This window comes from Osmia bicornis, chromosome 2 (assembly GCF_907164935.1).
Source record: "Osmia bicornis bicornis chromosome 2, iOsmBic2.1, whole genome shotgun sequence".
NCBI lineage: Eukaryota > Metazoa > Arthropoda > Insecta > Hymenoptera > Megachilidae > Osmia > Osmia bicornis.
Window position 1 is genome coordinate 3,776,246 of NC_060217.1, and position 19,291 is coordinate 3,795,536.

Genomic DNA, 19,291 nt, shown 5'->3' on the forward strand with positions numbered 1-19,291 from the left:
TTTTGAGGAACGAACTTAAATCCTGATCACTTCCGGTTTAGGTGGTTCTGTGCGCAAAGATTCCAAAGGATCTTCTTCATCCCTCAAACTACCCTTATTTTGCAATAAGCACGAAAAGTAGGCAATTACTCCATCCCTTAATCTTTCTAGGTGATGCTTTACAAGAAAAAGAAGGAACACTAAAATTCTTCTGTTTTTTATCGTTTTCCCGAAACACAGAACGATTAAAACGATTCCATACAAGAACAGAGAACAAAAGAGGCTCGAGTTGCTTACCCTGGTTGCACCTTTGCCTCGTCCCCTGCCCCTCTCCCTGAACGCACCCTCGCCCGTCTGCAGATGGTACAGGTGCTGAAACACAATTGAGAATTGGTTCGGTTAAAAATATGTTTGTTGTATACAAAAGAATCGAGCGATTCCTTGATCTCGTGAAACATACATATGTGTAGCCGCGAGATCGGCGGTGGCCGGCTTTCGGGATCGTTATCGTTCCGACGATCAACGGACTATCGTAAAATCAAGGCAACCGTATCACCTCAATTGACCTCGTTAAGCCCAATAGACGTGCCAATAAAAGTATAACCTTTCAGGGCCAGCGGTATTAGATTAGATTCACCACGACAAAACGTTTTAGATTATTCCCGGACGAAAGATGCCGCGAATAGCCCGCGGCCTCCTATACGCTTCCATCGCTCGATAGTAATCGATGTGCTCTCGGTTGGTCCGGGTTAATTAGTACGGGCAAATTGCATGGTCTAATGAGTATGAAAATTCGGTTTGGTTCCGAATCCCTCGTGTAGGAAAGTTTCAATATTTAATAGGAATTTTTTGCAATTTTATTTGCGAAATCTATGTTTGTAAGTTGGGTCAATGCACCGATGGTCGAAGGGATTAATAAATAATATAATGAGTTCGCTTTATTTTTACATCTATATTTAGAATTTTTTTTGGTTTCATTCTATTTTAATACTGATAGAATTTTTGGGGGTACCAAGTATGAACTTATGGATTCCCCGTTTTGAGTATGAAATAAAAGGGGTAGTTTTCCCGATCGGTAAGACAATTGCACAATGTACCGTTTGTCAAATATCTGATAATATTGTATAATTATTATAAAATATTATGTTATTATTAAAAGTATGGTATGATAATAAATAAAAGTGAAAAATTGTTTTCTTTTTTTTTCTCTTTTGGAAAATGAATTGATATGTATTTGTTGGCAGTCGCTCAGAGTAGAGACCTGCGTTACCCACCAGAAGAAAGAATTACCTTCGACCGATGTTGGTAGGTGGCGTATGCAGTAAGTTTACTGGGAGCCACCATTTTTTCTACCGACCCATGGCGGGAGATATGGTTGAAAATTGATATTAAAATAGTGACTTATATTTTTGTATAATCACACATGATTAAATTTTTATTTCTTCAGTTTATTTTTCTAAGTTTAAGCACCTATCTATAAATATCTTTAAACCTGAATAAAAATCTTCTATCACAATTTAGTTCCACCCTCACGATTTTCTCCCATCCAGTTCTGTTTGCTTTCCAAACGAATTTCCTCGAATAAGATCAACAGAAGAAAGAAAAATACAATTCGAAATGTGTATTTGTGAAACGAGTGGAAACAAAAGAGAAACGGGGATCTAAAGTATGCTTTTCCAGGGTGATAGGATTAATAGTACGAAGGAACAAAGTAATGACTAAAGAACCAATTATACTCCTCTTCTAGCACTGTTCCTTAAAATCCTACATCCTAAATTTCAAAATCAACCGAATGAATCTGACAAAATCTAAGTGTTGAGGGGTTAAAATGATATTCAAGCCAGAGATAGTGACACTGATAGAACAAGTGACAAACTAACAATATAAGAAAAGACTTAGAAGAATAAAATGAAGAGATACGAACGAGTAGGTGGTCGGCACGGTAAGGAGCGTCGAGAGAAGCAGAGAGATGATCGCGCGAGTGAACATCGAGGTCCGAGGCAGGCGGAAAACGTCCCCTTCGGCGTCGGCACACGCGTGGACGATTATGGTCTAATTCCCTTGTACGCGTATTCCCACCAACCTACCTAGCTTACCTACCAACCTACCTGGCTGACTCGCATGACAGAACCGTCTTCGTGAGCGAACGAGGAAAAGCGTAGTTGTCGGTGCATTCGATAAGCGTACGCTCGAAAGATAGGGGTGTGTCCCCTTAATTCCATATCTCTCACTCTCTCCCTTTCTCTCCTTTCACCATCCCTCTCTCTCTCTTTCTCTCGTACACATCTCTCCAACCCTCCATCGACACTTTCCTCTCTCTCTCTGTTCGTTTCGTAGCTTTCTTCTCTCACCAGCACGCTTTTCCTCTTTCTCCTCCATCAACAACTCGTTGCACCTTCACAGCCCCTCTTGCGGCCCGTTCGACGTTGCTCTCGCGTAAATATCGCGGTTTCTCGGTAAACAGGAGAACGAGCAGCGAGCAAAGGGTAGATATGTGTACGATATACAGGTGGGTGGTGCGTGCACGCACACACGAATTTCCTGGCCGTACACGCGTGCACGGTCGGGCTGAGTGAGAGGGAAAGAGGAAGAAGGGTGAAACAGGGAAAGAGAAGAGGGAGTAAAGGAAGCAAGGCAAATGTCAATATCGACGATGCATCGTCGTCAAGAGAGCCGCACTTGGGGCGGGAATGAGGGCGTAATTAATCGTGCAAGCAAAGAAATTTTTTTTCTCTCTCTCTCTCTCTCTTCTCTTTAACCTGTCCCCGACCCGCGTAACTTCTCTACTTAGGAGAACCTCGCCAAATTATAGAGTTATATAAACTCTGCACACCGATGCTTAACTTTTTTTCCTTTTAGAAAAACAAATGATTTTTTTATTGAAGTGGAAATTTTGAAGATTTCTCCTCGATATGGTAATTAGCTTCTAATGGAGTAGTAGTGGATTTAATGAAGGGTGATTTAAGTAGGTGTATTGTTCTGAAGCATTGTTAAATGAATTTTAAGAAATTTAAAGGTTCTAGGTTAAATAAAAGGGTTTCAACAATTTCTTTGACAAGGGTCATTTTTAATCGAATATCACGAAGAAACAACGGCTTTGCGAGTTAATAATTATCGAAGATATCCCTCAAGATCTCCCATTCGCTCGTCTCCCACGTTTCAAGTCCGGTTCGATGATTTCCTTAGAAGTTAACGAGATGGATGCACGTGTTTGACAGCATTATAATTAGCTTATTAGCCTTACGAGATGAATGCGTAACGCGTTGTACCGTAATATCCTACCGGCGAGATTTTAATTTTAATAACGCACGCACCGTCTTATCGATACGTCAGCTGCAAAGATCGATCGACCTTAGAAATCATTATCTACTTATCTAAATATCTAAGATTATAAATAATAACTTATAAGTTCCTCAGTTTCTTGCTGCCAAACAGCTGCTTTAAAATAACTCACGTTCGACTCGTGACATATTACGACGATGATACCAAGTCTCTCGCGATTAATAACAATAAAGAGAATTATGATGAAAGAAGAAAGAAGCAAAGAGTTCCATCTGAAGTCTAGATCAGCAATTAGAAGCACGCGCTTCCCCGGCAGCTGTCATCGATTTTCTGATAAGCTAATTAAAATATTTCGTAAGTACGTTTCCTTATATCTTCACTCGACAGATGCACGGATCTCGATAAGAAACACGTTAACCGTTTGTACCTTCGACAAAGAAAGATTTAACGTAGCTTGAAAACATAGATACTTCGTAGTCCCGAACAATTAACGTCTTAATTATTGAAAAAGATAATTTTTTAAAATTCTATGCTACAGAATGTCTCGAATGTAAATTCCTTTCACAGGTACAAAGAAACCAGAATCGGTAGTGTTAATGACATGTCCAACGATAATTGGTTAGTAGATTCTTGTTCTCCAGCAGCTCGGGACATTGAAACTTGTCGAGGGTCGTAGAACTAGTGACTCTGTGTTTAAGTAGCAAGCCCGCTCGAAGAGAACGGGTATATATTTTTCGGTAAGTTTCCAAACAACGAAGGAAAGGAAGCAGCACGGTGACAGCCGGCCCTTGTATTTGTCTAAAGTCGTCCCGACGCCGAACATTTGCCCAGGAAGATGGTATTATAACCAAACACGGGACTGTTCAGATGAAATGATTAGCGCCGGGACATCTGCTTCTGTTGACAGTAAACGTTGCGAGGAAATAGTACATTCTGATTTATTCCCGACCGAAAAACGATCCGTGATAATGATCGTGACCGTGTAACCAGTTCTTTTAACTCTTTATACGTTCCCTTCATTTTTACCCTACATTCTTTCCCTTTTGTCTCAGTTCTAGATCCCCTTTGAATTTTGATAGGAGACTTGATAAATTATTGTGAGATCATTTGCACCTTGGATCCGCTTATTATTCCTCTGAATTGTACAAATTTTTTTAGCCAATTCGAAGACACAAAAGGGATTTCGAAAGAAAAGAAAAGAGAAACAAGCATCGAGATAAAGATAGAACGGGGTAAAGACAAGGAGAAGGACAGAGAACGGCACCGAAATCCCGGATTTCCGTGACTGGTCCTTCGGCTAATGAAAGAATTCGACATCGAGATTCCTCCTCGCCGCACGCGTCCCTTTGTCTGCTCTTTTCATTCTCTTCGCAACGCGTCGCGCGATTCTCTGAAAGGGTGTTCGCGATAAAAATGTTGAATGCGTCGCGACGCGTTCCCCAAAACGGGTCCGTTTCAATGCACGCTGCATGTCCTCGAAATCCGTGCTCGTAAAAATGACTGAAACCCGTCAACACACAAGCTGCTGACTTCGATACAAAACATTATCCCCCTTAGAGAACGAGAGGCTACGATGTATCATTGTTACGGCACGTCTGGAAATGTTCAATCGAAAAGGGAAGAATATCATTTGTTCAAAGTACAATCAGCTTTTTTTACGATACAAAATTCCAGAAATTTTAAGAAGAAAGAATAATTGAAGATTGATTTAACAAGGTTCTGGATAAAAAGAACGGAAATTGCGAGGAAGCGACGGTAAACACTCCCGAAGTTCCCGCGATAGTTAAAAACGTCCGCTTTCTCGGTCAGCTGACTTTAATTTCGTCAAAGCGTATCCAACGGGCGACAGATGGTCGGCGCGCCGTTCGAAAGAGCCGTTGCACCCATTAGAAGTGCGACGGTTAAAAATGGTAGGTACGTCCGAAGGACAGGTTATCGAGCGTACCATGTGCACTATACGCTTGCAACCGCGTACGTTCTCCATTTTCGCGTTTCACCGCGATATACGCTTCGACACGCTACTGTGCGTATGATCGATAAAAATCATATAATTCTATAATTAACTAATGGCGACTTGAAATTTTGTTTTTCCATCAAAATATCTGAGAATATTTTAAAATAATTTTAGTAGTATTCAATGGAAATAGAACAGAAGGGTAGTTTTTAATTATCTCTAGAATTGATATGATAAATTTTGTAATGGCTTAAAAATATATGGGAAGGTAAGATAGAAATTATGCAAAGTTTCCCCGCAACACGTACAGCGTCTCAAGTTTTAATCTGTCCTTGCGATAAACACGAAATATTGATCGGTGCAAATGCGAAATACGCAGAAATGCGTCGACGTAGTCGGACACGCAACCAGTTGTTGCTATGGCATTGTTATTTAATCGACATCGCGACGAAAAAGGAACAGTCACGAACAGATCAACCCCTTTGTAATCATAGCAAGAGTACCTATCTCATACATCAGAAAGAAATTAATTTACGTCAACCATGCACGATATTTTTATAAAACATTCTTTTCATTTCAGACTACCTCGAATCTTATCAAATTTTTAATCCAATCACTCCAATTCAATTCCATCAGGATCTTGCATCTAAAATAATCTGAAACTTCCAGCATAAAATGTTGGTAACGTTCGAAGAAAAGTATTCTAAGAAAGAGAAGAAGAAGTTTTCAGGACCGCTCCATTTGACCGTGAAACATTCGAAATTCCCATTCGATTCGCTTACGTAAGTCGTATTGATACTTGGTTAGATCATCGGTTGGTTCGATCGTGGGGTTGTGTGTGTACAGGGTGGGTCATTCGCGATGGAACGTAATAATTCTGGGGGGATCGTGGCCAACGGGGAATATCCCGTTCCCCGTACAGAGAATTAAGCCAGCCAGGCGTTCTGATCGAAACGCTTTGCAGACAGAAAAGAAATAATAATAATCTTGAATTATTTCCGCATCGCTGCTCGCGATCGATGACTTTTCTATACATTATTCGACTCTTTACGAGCATAATGTATGCCGTTGCACCCTATGGTACAATAGGGTGCTGGCTGAGGAATTTGCAATGTTAAAATATTGATGCAATTAAAAAAAATTGGCAAGATTGCAACTGAAGCGAGTATGCAATTATAGCAATTGCATTTGAAAAATCATATGCAATAACTATATTACAAGATTGCAATAGTAAGTGTACTTAAATTGTAACATTACTTCCTGCAATTAAATTTGCATCCAAGTTATTGTAGTTATAGCTGTGCTCGCGTTACGTTCACAATGCGTCTCGCTGCATCGCCAGCTGCATTGGAAAAAATGCAAATGCACGCGGAACGTGTAATCCTTGTAGTCGACATTACGCTGCGTTTTAATCATCGTCGGCGAATGATAAACGCATTGGAAAACCGAATAACATTACAACGTGTCTAGTTAGTTTAACGAGTTACAACTACCTTGCTGTACGCCAATTGCAGTTACGCTGTATAGGTCGGTCCGTGTGAACGGCTCGTAAATGCATTCGTGGTGCAGCAGTTGCAACTCGATCAACTCAACTTTGTATAGTTGCAGCTGCATCGTAAAACTGCACTTATAATTTGATACCAATTACTTTCTTCTTTCTTTACTTTTTTTTTGCTCTTTGATGAATTGCAGCTGCGTCACAGAATTACGCTGTGATTTAAATTGATTCAAAATTGCATTCTAGTTAATTAAAAAAGTTTCAAATACGGCGAATATTTTGCATGGACGGATCGTTCAAATACAAAACACCATGGTAACGGCTTTAATAATTATTTTTACAACGTTTCCGAGTATACACGACCTTAGGCCCGTCTCGCTTCGCCGGCTTGCAGCTGCCTTCTCCATACAACCCCGTGACACCGTGTACAAGGGTGCCCCGTACACACGAACCGCCGCGTCGATTCACGCACTAACCAGCCTGAAATTGCGGCTACGCTTCTCGAAACACGCAGCCTACACCATTTTCCAGCAAACACATTCTCCTTTTATCTTTACTCGAACCTTCTACTTGATTCAATCTCTTCAGGGTATATCCTTGCATCCCTGTCAGACAGTGGATCGTTCGAATAATAGAATGATGCAATGAGAAAGTCCCTATTATGCTTTCCTATTTAAACCATATTTGAGTATGTTATATAATAATTGTATAATCACCTCTGGTTATACAAAGATATAAATCTATTGTTTCATTAAAATATCCTGCTTCCACGAATGCTACAAGATCGACAGACGATGACGAGAAATGTTTCAAGCTATTTTGGTTATCACTTACATCGGCGTTTTCACGATTCGTATCCTATAATTTAGCGAAAATTCCGTATTTCGTGGAAGGGGAGCTTTACACGGGTTGAAAAGACGTCCGTTTACGGAGCGGATTAATAAGCAGTCGGATATGTAACAAGCCCTCCTCGACCTTCCAACCTTGTTCATGGGAAAACGAGCGGCCCAGATCGCTGCCCATTGTAGGCCTCCTGAGAAAATTGAACATAACGAGCAACCAGCGGCATCATAGAAACGCGATTAACAGAACAGACAAGAAAATCGCCACCCAAGTTAAGTGAGCTCGGGTCAACTGGAATCGCGAATATCAACTCCGCTGGAAGGTTCAGTGTATTAATCAGAGTGACTGTGTAATAATTGTAATTAGTAAAAATGTTTTGTGTAATTAGCTGTACAACACGATTTACATCCTCCTTTCTAAAATTCCCCTTTTCTTAATCTGAAGATAAGGTACATTAAAATTTTAATTATCACAAATTTTAAATTTTAAGCTTTTGGAATAACATAATATTTTTCTATTTAATTATTAGAGTATATCTAAATTGGGGTACTGGTCACCATTGACCAGCCACTGGAACAGACACAAATAATAAAAATGTTCAAGTTTACTGTGTGGAAAAATTGTTAGATAGGAGTTAAAATAAATGACATAAAGAGTACATCTTTACGCATCTTCGTCCTGTTCCTCGAGCGAGCAGGTGTAACTAATGGATATAACGTGCTTTTAAAGTAGCGAGGGAATACTTAATACGTGTTTTTCTGCACCAGCTATTATATCTAGGTACACACGCACCGACTGTGTAATTTCTTTATTCGATCGGTACACACACTTGTGAAATACCGAATTACCTGAGAATAATGATTCTTTGTTTTAAAATTTATTTTCTCTTAGTTTTATAATTTTTTCTTCTTTTCTTCTTTTCTTATTAGAATGATGTCATGAAACAAATTTATTTCGTTTTATGATCCACGTGAAAAATTCTTATGTATTCGAACGCGTACTTTGAACGTGAAATTGAAATTCCAGCAGGTGGAGAAATTTTAGTAAGGTAATGGGTTTAGCTAGAAGATTGAACGCTTTAACAAACGCGTTATATTTATCGTACACGTTACGGAATACAGAAATATTGAGGGGTGAATGAGAAATTTTGTAACGGTTAATGAAGGTTTGTAGCACAATGAGAACGGGAGGAAGGATATGAGAAGTTATTTAATAACTCGTAATAAATAGAGTATTTATTACGAAACCTCTGTTTCACCCCAATATTCCACTTTCCTTTCTCGATACCGGCTTTTGTATAATCCAAGTGTTCTCGTTTGGATTTACGCAATCTTATTGTAATCGATGTTTTTTGTTCATCTAATTTTGAATACATTTGTGATCACTTTCATCGACCGATTAAATCTCGAAATTCTATTATTGAATCTATACAATTCGATGGTTAGAAGTTTGTAAGAGAAATAACGTAATCCAATGCAAATAGGATTCAAGTACTGAAGTGCTTTTCAGAAGGACATTTCTACATTTTTAAGGACAGCGAAACACTATTTAAAAAATTTTCAATTTCACCTAAGGAGAGCCAGCAAATTGCTCGTCCCATGTTCGGTGTCCTGACACGTCGTTTGGCACCTTATCGTTTTCAAAGCTGTTTACAAAGGTGAAGGGAGATACTAGGAGGAAAAGTGAGCGGGGCTGAAGCGAAAGGGATAGCCTCGAATCCATGGGACGGTAACTGACCTTACCCGTGGCTGGTTCGAGCAAAACACAGTGGCGCTAAGTAGAATGCAACGTGAGGGCGTCGTCCTTGATGCCTCTTCCCTCTCCTACTCTCCCCCCTTATATCAGTCTATCTTTGTTTCTGCTCGTAGCATCCCTCCGTATTAAGATATCAAATGGCCAAATCCGAAGGTCCCCCTTCCTTCCAGATGTCATGTGCCTTGCGAGCAGCACGAGCCACCACGCAGAAGAGGAGTCACGCCGACTACCCTTTTCTCTTGGTAATGTATCGCTTGCCCTCACAGCCCCTGGAGAAACTCGGGACACACCGGGGGTGGGTTTTGGGATCATGAATGAAATCCCTCCTGGAGGGTCGACTCTGGGGTGCCTGACCCTCCGTACCCATACCCCTGTCACGATGCTGGCCCACCAGAACACCCTTACGCTCGAAACAATAACATGACCACGTGGACTGTCCACGTGTTTAGACCTGGAACCTCCTGATGTTCCAGGATCAAGTGAATGCTTTCGAATTTTTTCTGAATGAAACATTAGACAGGGTAATGTAAGTCGGGGTATCCCTGGTGAAAGATATGGGGGTAAATTGCGGACATAGGTATCATGGACGATATTTTCACTTGCAAGATATTAGATAATTTAATTTTAAGAATTTAATTAAAATGCAACGAACATGTAATATATTGCAGAGGAAGTTGGGTTCGAAGATTTATGCATTTCTTCTGATGCATCACTGATGCATACAAATCAGACGCACCGTGTGAGTCATTGGTTTTCAGTACGGTCAAAGATATTCTGAATGGTCGATTTGCGTTGGTCTTATGACCTTGATATCGGAAATGGAATGGATCTCTCGAAAGCAGACATCCGTGTCCCCGACCCTGACAACAATCGTAACACCACCCTCGCAACGCCTCCATTCGGAAGAGGGCCTTTCCACAATCGAGGGTTCTACTTTATCACGGTTTCGTTCTCCCATCCCTTTTCCATCCGTGCCCTCTTCAGTATCCATTTTCACCCTCGATTCTTTCTCCACGAAGGTGCAAGGAAATCTACTGGTCCCGTACGAGAAATGAATTCTGATAAACATCAATCAACACGAACGAATGAATTTTGACAAAGAATGATTCATATAAATGGAAAAATTGACTCTCTAATTACACGGACGTCTGTTCTTTAAAACTTAATGAAATAATTTGTTTACCATTCATTCCGACACTCTTAAGGAAAATTTCTTTATTGCGTTTCAATTCGACATGGTGCGCAGCAATTCAATTAACAGGACATATTCTTTGTTAAAGCAGTGAAGGAAGAAACTACAATAAACGTCATAATTAACGCTATAAAGCGATGAACGATTTCGATGATTAAGAGAAAGAATCATACGAACAATCACCATTCATCTACGTTCTATCGAAAAAGTCTCTAATGAGAGGATACAATCGATGTCGTTTCCTAACGAGAAAGCTCCGCTACGTCGGGTCAGCTTTTAACGTAGACGATCACCGTTGCTCGACATTGTTTCAACGAACAATGTCGGGACATCAGAATGCAAGATCGCAATGTACGCGTTCAAAAGGATCCCTTAGGTCCTCGTAAATCAGCTCTATCTCGGGTCAACCTAGCGGTACTGCTAGAAGCGACAGTGATGCAAAAAAAAAATCTTCGAGGGATCGAAATTCGAGTCGACGGGACCCAACAGACCCATTTTCTCGACGACTGATGGGACCTTTCGATGGTCAAAGAAGATACTTTCTAAAAAAGATGTGGAAGACAAACGGAAATGCAGAGGAGCTGCATAGTATAGGGTGTCATTCAAAGTTTAGTATATAATGCTGTGAATAATTGCTAAAAGTAGAATACGAATTGATGGTTGATTTCGAAATGGAACGCGGAAGCATCCTATGCGGGACCAGTCCACCCAAATAGCCTTCGTTCTAGGGTCAAGGTTTCATCTCTCAGACGTAATATTGCCATCTCACCCACCCTCCAAAGGTCAATACACGACCATTGTCCGGCGACGCCGACTATTGAAGCCCGTGGAAATGTTTGGCGCGCTGAATATGGCCATTGTGATCGATTATCCGAGGACGCTTCGTCCTGGCTTTTCCTGCTTTCCCAGGGAATCCGATGAAAGCTCGACACAGACGATTTCGAGAGAATGCGTAGATATTTTAAAAAAGGAATTTGAAATTTTTTAACGAATACCATATAGTGGTAGCCAATAGAAGAATTGCTCAAAAAATGGTAATTGGTATTAATTAAGGATTAATCTGAAAGCTTGTTATCCTCTCAGCTTCAAAATTTATGGAATTCTAATAAAATTCAAAGTAATTTATATCCTAAGCCTTTATGGAATTCATTACCAAGCTTTGAAACCGATTTTCCATTTCCCTTTCGCGAACTTGGTCCAGAAAATCGGTTGAAAAACGCGAAAAGGAGTAGCGAGCTGGTCGGTGGCGTAAAAAACATGCGATCACCGAGTCGCAATTTTTCAACGACGTTGTCAGCAATCGAACCAATGAACGAACACGGTTAAGCTCGATATATCCTACACACACACACACTCCATAACGATCTCGTCTCTCCTTTTCTCTCTAATTCCCTTCGTCAGTCGGTTGGTTCGGTCCGTCCATCTGTCCGTCTCTCTCCGAAGCGACATTAACTGTCTACTTCCTAACTTAATCCGTAACTTCCGACGCCGCGGCAATCTGACATCCTTTTTATTTTCATTGGCTTGCTCTCGGGCCTCTTGTGCGAGCGAGGGTCTCGTTCCCAGGATTTTTCTATCCACGATCGCAGCTCCGAGCTGGTTGGTTCGAGTCAACCTACCGGCCAACCTCTCTCGCTTCAACCTAATCAATTTATATCGTTGCGTTACGTGTACGCTAAGCTGCTTGTCTCTCTTTAGCTCGCTTTTAACCGGTCTATCTTCGTCGAGCACTGCTTTGATCGCGACCAAGCGAGAACAAGAGAGCCAGAGACATCGTTGCGATGAATTGGCCGGTGAGAGTAACAGAGAACGAGTGAACGAGAGACACTGGAATGCCCGTTGTCACTGTCACACTTCCGTTCTTCGTGTTATACATTCATAAAAGTAACGATCATTACGCGAGAACATCAACGTTTACGAGCTGCACCCGAAACAGAGACGCGTTGACCTTTCTTTGATAACTCTACTCGGTTAACTTGCATCGAGGGGGTTCTTGGGGGGATGCACACGGAGGATGCATTTCCGTTTGCATTAAGAAAACAGTGCCATTAGCCGTATACGTATCGAGGTGATTGAATAAAAATACTGAGACACGAATTCACGTTTGGTCCTTTCTGCTCCCAAGGGTCCCGTTCAAGAAGAAAAAGAGAAAGAAATTCATCGCACCTTCGGAGGAACAACAAGTAAGCGTGTCATCGCTTTCTTATCTGACTGGTGATGACGGTCCAAGTGACCGCCTTTGATCCTTAATAGGCAACAAGGGAGGGATATGTTTCTGTCCCATTCTCCTCGAGACTCTCGAGGATCTGGTTTTGCTTCGAGCGTTCGTCGAGTTCGCACCGTCAACTCGTGGAACCGTACTCATCCTTTAATTTATCGAGCTGATAAGGATTCACCTGCGCTGGAGCAGGCTCATTTGCACTCGAGCACACCCAGGAAATAAACGAGCGCCACCTTACCGAACCAACACCAGACCCGATGGATTCATACCAAGACTGACCTAATTTTCTTATCCCTCATTTAAATACGATTCTTTTCGAAACTTTCAAAATTTGTTAAACATGTAACAAAACATCGATTTAGGACCAAAAACGGATTTTAATTTTCTTAATCGTTAAGTTAACATTAAACGCACCGATCCCAAGACCTCTAATTATTACGCCACTTTTTACATGTGCCAAGTTCAACAGCAAACAGGATCGAGACGGGGGTCCCGTAATTATGTTAATTAATACGTTAATACAGAGAGAACATGTAAAGCGGTAATTAATGTATTAATGAGTACGAGGCTGAAGTTTTCGCGTCACCAGGAAGGTAAGGGCAAGATCATCGACGGGAAGGCAGATAAATTTCACTGACAAAGTAATTACCGGCCTCGAAACGCAATTTTATACGTACGTATACCTATATGTGTACATATATCTGATCGACGCACCGAGCACATGTTACGTACACGCGTGACATTTAATGAGCGTCGAAATAAAAGAAGGAAAATTGCACTCTGTGAAAATTGACCAAAGGATCAAGAAAACCAAACACGGATCCAACGTACAATTTTTCTTTTAATATTGCATAATTTTGTTGATAAAATGTAATTGCTTGGTGCATGATATAAGATATTTTGAAAGAAGCTCGTAACATTTTCAGGTTACTCTTTGGAATCCAATTAACCCTCTTCTTGATGCAACTAATTGTAAGTATATAAAATATTGTTTTTAATCAATGTAATCCGAGAGCTTTATATAATTTAAAAATACTTTTCCATAAATTCTGTAATTGAGAAACTGAGTATCTTCCACGATTGAAAAAATACGAAAAGGGTAGAATCCGACGGAAGTTCCTTCAGAATTCTTGAAGCGAGAACAGCCACGATTCCGATGTCTGTCTCGTTCCGTTCGTTCTATTGTTCGACCGAGCGGCGGATTTAATTAAAATCGTCCGAATTCTCGCGAATGATGCGCGCTGCCTCAAGAATTTCTTCATAACCCTATGCAAATGTCGGCGTGGATTCCATACGATAGCTGTCGCGTGTAATTGGGTTCTTCTGGAGGTCGATTCGTCGCGCTTGTCGATCGTTTGTACAGCGAATGCTTAGGGGGTTGTTTTCACATCCCTTCTTTTAATAATTCCCTAAGAAGATCGCGTTTTATATTGCCAATATATCAAATCGAAGATACATTGCGCAGTTTGATGGAACTGTTGCACGATAGGGCGTCCGAAACGAAAATGGAGTGAAGAGGGTTGAAATTTTAATTATTGAAGTAATTTTCAAATTTAGACTTCCAATTTGATATTGTCTTTTTTTTTCAAAGGCTTATCCGATAAAAATTCTTCGATAATTTTGTTCACCATCCAGGCCCAATAAAATATTGATCCCGTCGGTATCGAGCAGCTTAGCGGCGAAGTTTACGAGCAAAGATACCATACATGTATCTCATTCGTGCGGTGTTTTAGTTGATCCTATCGAAAATTCGAACGTTTTATCGCGGCAAATATTTATGTACGGGTCTTCTTACCTGTGTCAGGTAAGACACGAGAACTCACCTATGGCTGTTGCAAACGACGAATAGTCACAGATAAATTTATGCATTAACGATAAGCCGCACACGCGTTTTCTTTCCTTTTATCGTTAAGCAAAGCTGATTGTGAGAAGATAGAAAAGCACGATCGACTGTTGTTGGAATATTTTTAAGTACGTCAAGTTTTACTTGATTCTTCTTCCATTCAATGTTGAAATTTACTATTTAGCGCATTTTATTAGAAAAATTATGATAATGAAGAAACTCATTTACCTCGTTAATGAACGAACCTAATCCAGTCTTAACTCAAGTGCATAAGAAGGTGCGGAACAATAATTCGTATTCTTATCATAAAATTATCTTCAAATTAAATCAATATGCAGGGATTATAGTAACGGTATTCAGCAAAGGTCCGTTTTTAATTAACCAGAACGGAACCGTAATAAATATACGACGATCACAATTTTTTCAAACGATGGTAAAGCTTTATAAGAAATTTCTCAAGGGTGCTTGAGGCCAGCTTGATGATGCGTGCTGAAAGCTTCCCTAGGATCACGAAATCCACGTGATCCGCAATGCGTATGCAAGCGTATGCATATGACAAACGTGCCAGTGCATAATGCAGCGGCAGTTCTTCGATCGCGATGAACGTGATTCGTCATTGGGTAATTCGTCGTGGAGACGGAAGTGCTGGCAATTTTCTAAGAGTCTATCATTTTAACGAACGCTCGTCTCTGTGTAACGTCGATTCAAAAATCTACAGACCTGTGATACGTATTGTACAACGGTGCCTTCATTTTTGAAAGGGAAACTTTTGAGAAAAAAATTAAAAAAAAGATTAAGAGCCAGCTCCACCGTCTAAAGATTGATTTGAATATTTTGAAAATAACGATAATTTATGCATAATAAAATCGACCAAGTTGAAGTGTTTCTTATTCATTTTTTAGTTGAAAAATAACCGAGTCATTCATCACTTAAAAACTTTGACAGTTCTCGCTTCTTCGACTATATTATTATATCTCGGATAGCAATAAATCATCATAAAACAAAATTCGAAAAAAAAAAAAAATGGATAAGAGTATGAATAAAACATTCGAGTATATAGTTATTAGACACTTAACGTTCCCCTCTCGCATCGAGCCTTTAATTGTGCATTGAATTCATCAGTTCCGAGATCTCGTGAGTCACATTTTTAACGCTTCGAAGCGAGAAATCGTGTACAGGCAAGAAAATCATTTGAAATTATAATCGTAATCAGTCTTCCGAGGAAAAGGGGCGCAGCGTTATTCAAGCCGAAGAACAGATTACGCGAAATGCTGATTACATGCTCTTTAAACATTACCCATTTTCAATATTATTCAAAAAATTGTATACGTCTGTGGAATACTGATTCAGTCCAAGGATTACACAATTACAATTAATCATTCTTGAAAATAATTTTATAAACTTGTGGCATGCACTCCTCCAGGATAAGGTTTTAATAAAGTTATTCAACTTTCTAATTTGGATCATATTATACGCAGAATTTATTATACTCTAATGGCGAAGTACTAATTTTATGCTTCATAAACATGTAAACTCATTAACTATTAACAGAACTAACATCTTACCACGAAGGTATAATGAAATTCCATATTTAATACAGTTCAAACAGTTAAGTGGATATTAACAAAATTTTGAATGCCAGTTTTGCCTTTATTTTCAAGAGAATTCTTAAAATATCCAGAGGGGTGGAAATTTTCAATTTCTCCAAACAAACCCAACAACAACTGAAGTAAAATACCCCTAAAAATGACCCGAACAAAACCATCGAATGAACTCTACTTTCTGAAAAATTGGCACCCTTCGATCTCATCAATCTCTCACAGGGAACCTTTGAATTTTATCAAAAGAATACAATTCACCAAGGCAAGTCTGATCGTACTAGAAACACGGCGACAAAAGAAATCCAACAGCTCGTTTACGCCTAAACAATATAACCGAAACAAGATTGCAACGCTGTTGATTTCCTCGAGAGGGGAAGAAGAGGGTTGTTTCGTCGAGGCGTAAAATTTATCGCGAACTCGCAACACGAGCAGTCATATGGAAAATGCAAAAATGAACGTGAGAGTGTAGAACCTGGTTGACCAACGTTACGGCGTCATCATCATCGTAATCATCATCATAATCATGATCGTCAATCCTTCGGGTGCACCGTGCTCGCGCACAGACGCGTAATGTATGTCTGTAGGTTAATGCAATTCACTCAGATCTCATTGGGAGAATTGTACCGGCAGAGAATTGATTGATTGGCTGTTTCGTTTCAGCCTCGGTACGAGCCGAACCGCGCGAGTTCGTCTGACGCGAAAACGCGTTGATAGCGAAGGATAACGTCCCTGACCCTGACTATCGCTAACATTTCTTGGCTACCATTTATAATCTGATTATTTTCTCAATCAAACGGGTGCAATCAAAAGCTTTGATAATAGCTTTCCAGGATTTTTCACAAATTTCATCCCCCATCGTATGAATCTGCAAATCAACAATAGCTTTCCCTCAATTTTTCACCCTCTCCTTAATAAAATGAAAATGATATAGATTGATAAAATTGCCTAAAAACGAGCGTGGAGATGGTTTTATCGACGCGTGCAACCGGACGCCATGACAATAGCTTTTCCCCTGATTCCATCATTCGCTCGCGTCTCTCGGGGCTGCAGGAGGACGCGTGTGACGCGATGGCGTTGCGTGCACTCACGCGCGCAACGACGCGACGCTCGCAAGCACGCATGCGCTATGCACTGTACGCATACGCATACGCACACGCACACGCAGCCAGGCAAGCGCAGACGCGCGTGAACCGAGGCGGCAGATGTTCAAACGCAGAGTGGAAAACCGGTCGTGTTGATGTAGCTGCCGTCGCGAATCGCTATAAAAATATCCGGCATTGTCTGCGATGCCCGAGCCCGTAACGGTCTACGCTTCGGCCACCGAAACGTTTCTTTCTCGCTGTCGTTTCGGTTCTCGTTCCCTTTTTTTATCTCCCGCTTTTTCACGCGCACCCGTGAACTCGGCTCGCAGATGCATCTTGGAAAATCTCAGTCGCAGAGGTTAAAATCTGTGGCTACGAAGGGGGATGAAAATTTTTGGTAGAAAGATGATTTTCACCTTTTCCACCGTTGAATAATAAACCGAGTAACCCGAGTTGAAGCACGGTCAGCGTCGATTTGGCCAACTCAGGATGTATCCTAATCCGTTTAACATAACAAAGAGGACGAGCTTGATGCGCGTCATCGATTCTAGGGCAAAATGCCCGCGCGGTAACAACAAAAGGCCAGGTATATCTTGGGTAATCGTTACTACACGCAGGGAGGGGCTAATAGGAGAGAAAAAGAGAGATAGACCCAGGTCAGAAATATAATAATTGTAGACAGCTGCTCTCACACTGGGAGAGGATCGGTTGCTCCTGACACCCGTACTAAATTGAACGCACCACTGTTCTATACCGATCTAAGATTATTTATTTTCTTCCCTTCATTAGACTCTTTCATTTCGTCTTGTCTAACTCTACTGATGGATAGATTGATTTATGTTTCTCTATTGAATTATTCAATTTGATATGAAGACGTACGAGTACATTTCCGGCAATGGTGATTATACCGAAAGGGTTGATACTAAATTAATTTATTATAACACCTAAAGACGTCTATAGTAATGAAAGGGTTAATCCAAACAGGAATGCTACTAATAATCACCAGAGCACCCAAAAAAATCCAGGGCACATGAAATTAGAAGGAGCTATGTTTACATTGGTCGCGACGAGTCGTTCCGAAACGGCGCCGTGGAAATTCTGGCGATCGAAATAAACATCCGGTCGCATCTGCGTTTCCTTGATGATTCCTGCTCGCTTTCCACGAGTCCCGTAAAAGGAAATGGATTTCCTTCACACGTGCTGCAGGCTCGTTTCACGCAGCCTCCGGTGAGCTCACGAAACGGAGAACATCTGTCCGGTTCAACCATCGGGGCAACAGTTGTCGACCGATCCCAGACGACCATTATATTATACTGCACGTTATTTCGAAAATGGTGAACGAATCGATTTGCTGGACCATAGCTAGGATCGCGTACACGAATTAATATTGCTCGAGCGATCGCTGATAAATCATCGAGGACTAGCGATGGATTAACCGGGAGGAAGGGAGGCACCGTGCGACCCCAGATGTGCCAGTCATTTCTAGGAAAGATGGTGCCGATTTCTACCCTTGGTGCAACTTTCAACTTAGGTGGTTGACCTTTGTTTAATTGGCTTCAAGAATTTGGGTAAAAATCTTAACGCCTGTTCACCCCCCATGAAAAATTATTATTCCCTATAATCATAATGGTACCGTCAACAATAATTCCAAAAGCGAGCGCTGAGAAGAGATATTGCAACAGTATGTAGAGTTGAAAGGGGAGCAAAATGTTGGCCCATAAATTTCAGAAATCTAAAACCAAGTTCGCGGCCGAAATTCTGTACAATGTAACGCATTAAGGAGACTGGGAAAAACTCCCGTGGTGTGTCGCCGTAGAGAAATCGAAAGCAGCTAACCCCGTGTATCGTCACAGAAAAGGATCTCCCATGGTAACCATAGTAACTGTACAAACACGATGGCTGACAAGCTTCCGGTTTCGCGGCGACAGCAGCTGCGAGGATCTAGTTTCTAGGCCTGCATCGGTCCTCGCAAGCACTCGTGCTCTACGAACGAAAGAAAAGAAAGACCGGAATAATGGAAAAGAATCGATCAGCCGGCATG

The 19,291-nt window shown here is 40.9% G+C and overlaps 1 protein-coding gene across 4 annotated transcripts in view; it reads right to left on the minus strand.

The window, feature by feature from the left end:
- The window catches only part of LOC114879355 (DNA N6-methyl adenine demethylase-like), an 84,976-nt gene that overhangs the window by 36,700 nt on the left and 28,985 nt on the right, over positions 1-19,291 (minus strand). For all 4 annotated transcript variants that reach the window (XM_029194195.2, XM_029194223.2, XM_029194205.2 and 1 more), the window contains exon 3: positions 277-351. In XM_029194195.2, coding sequence (XP_029050028.1) covers positions 277-351 — 75 coding nt within the window. The remainder of the gene's footprint in view (positions 1-276; positions 352-19,291) is intronic.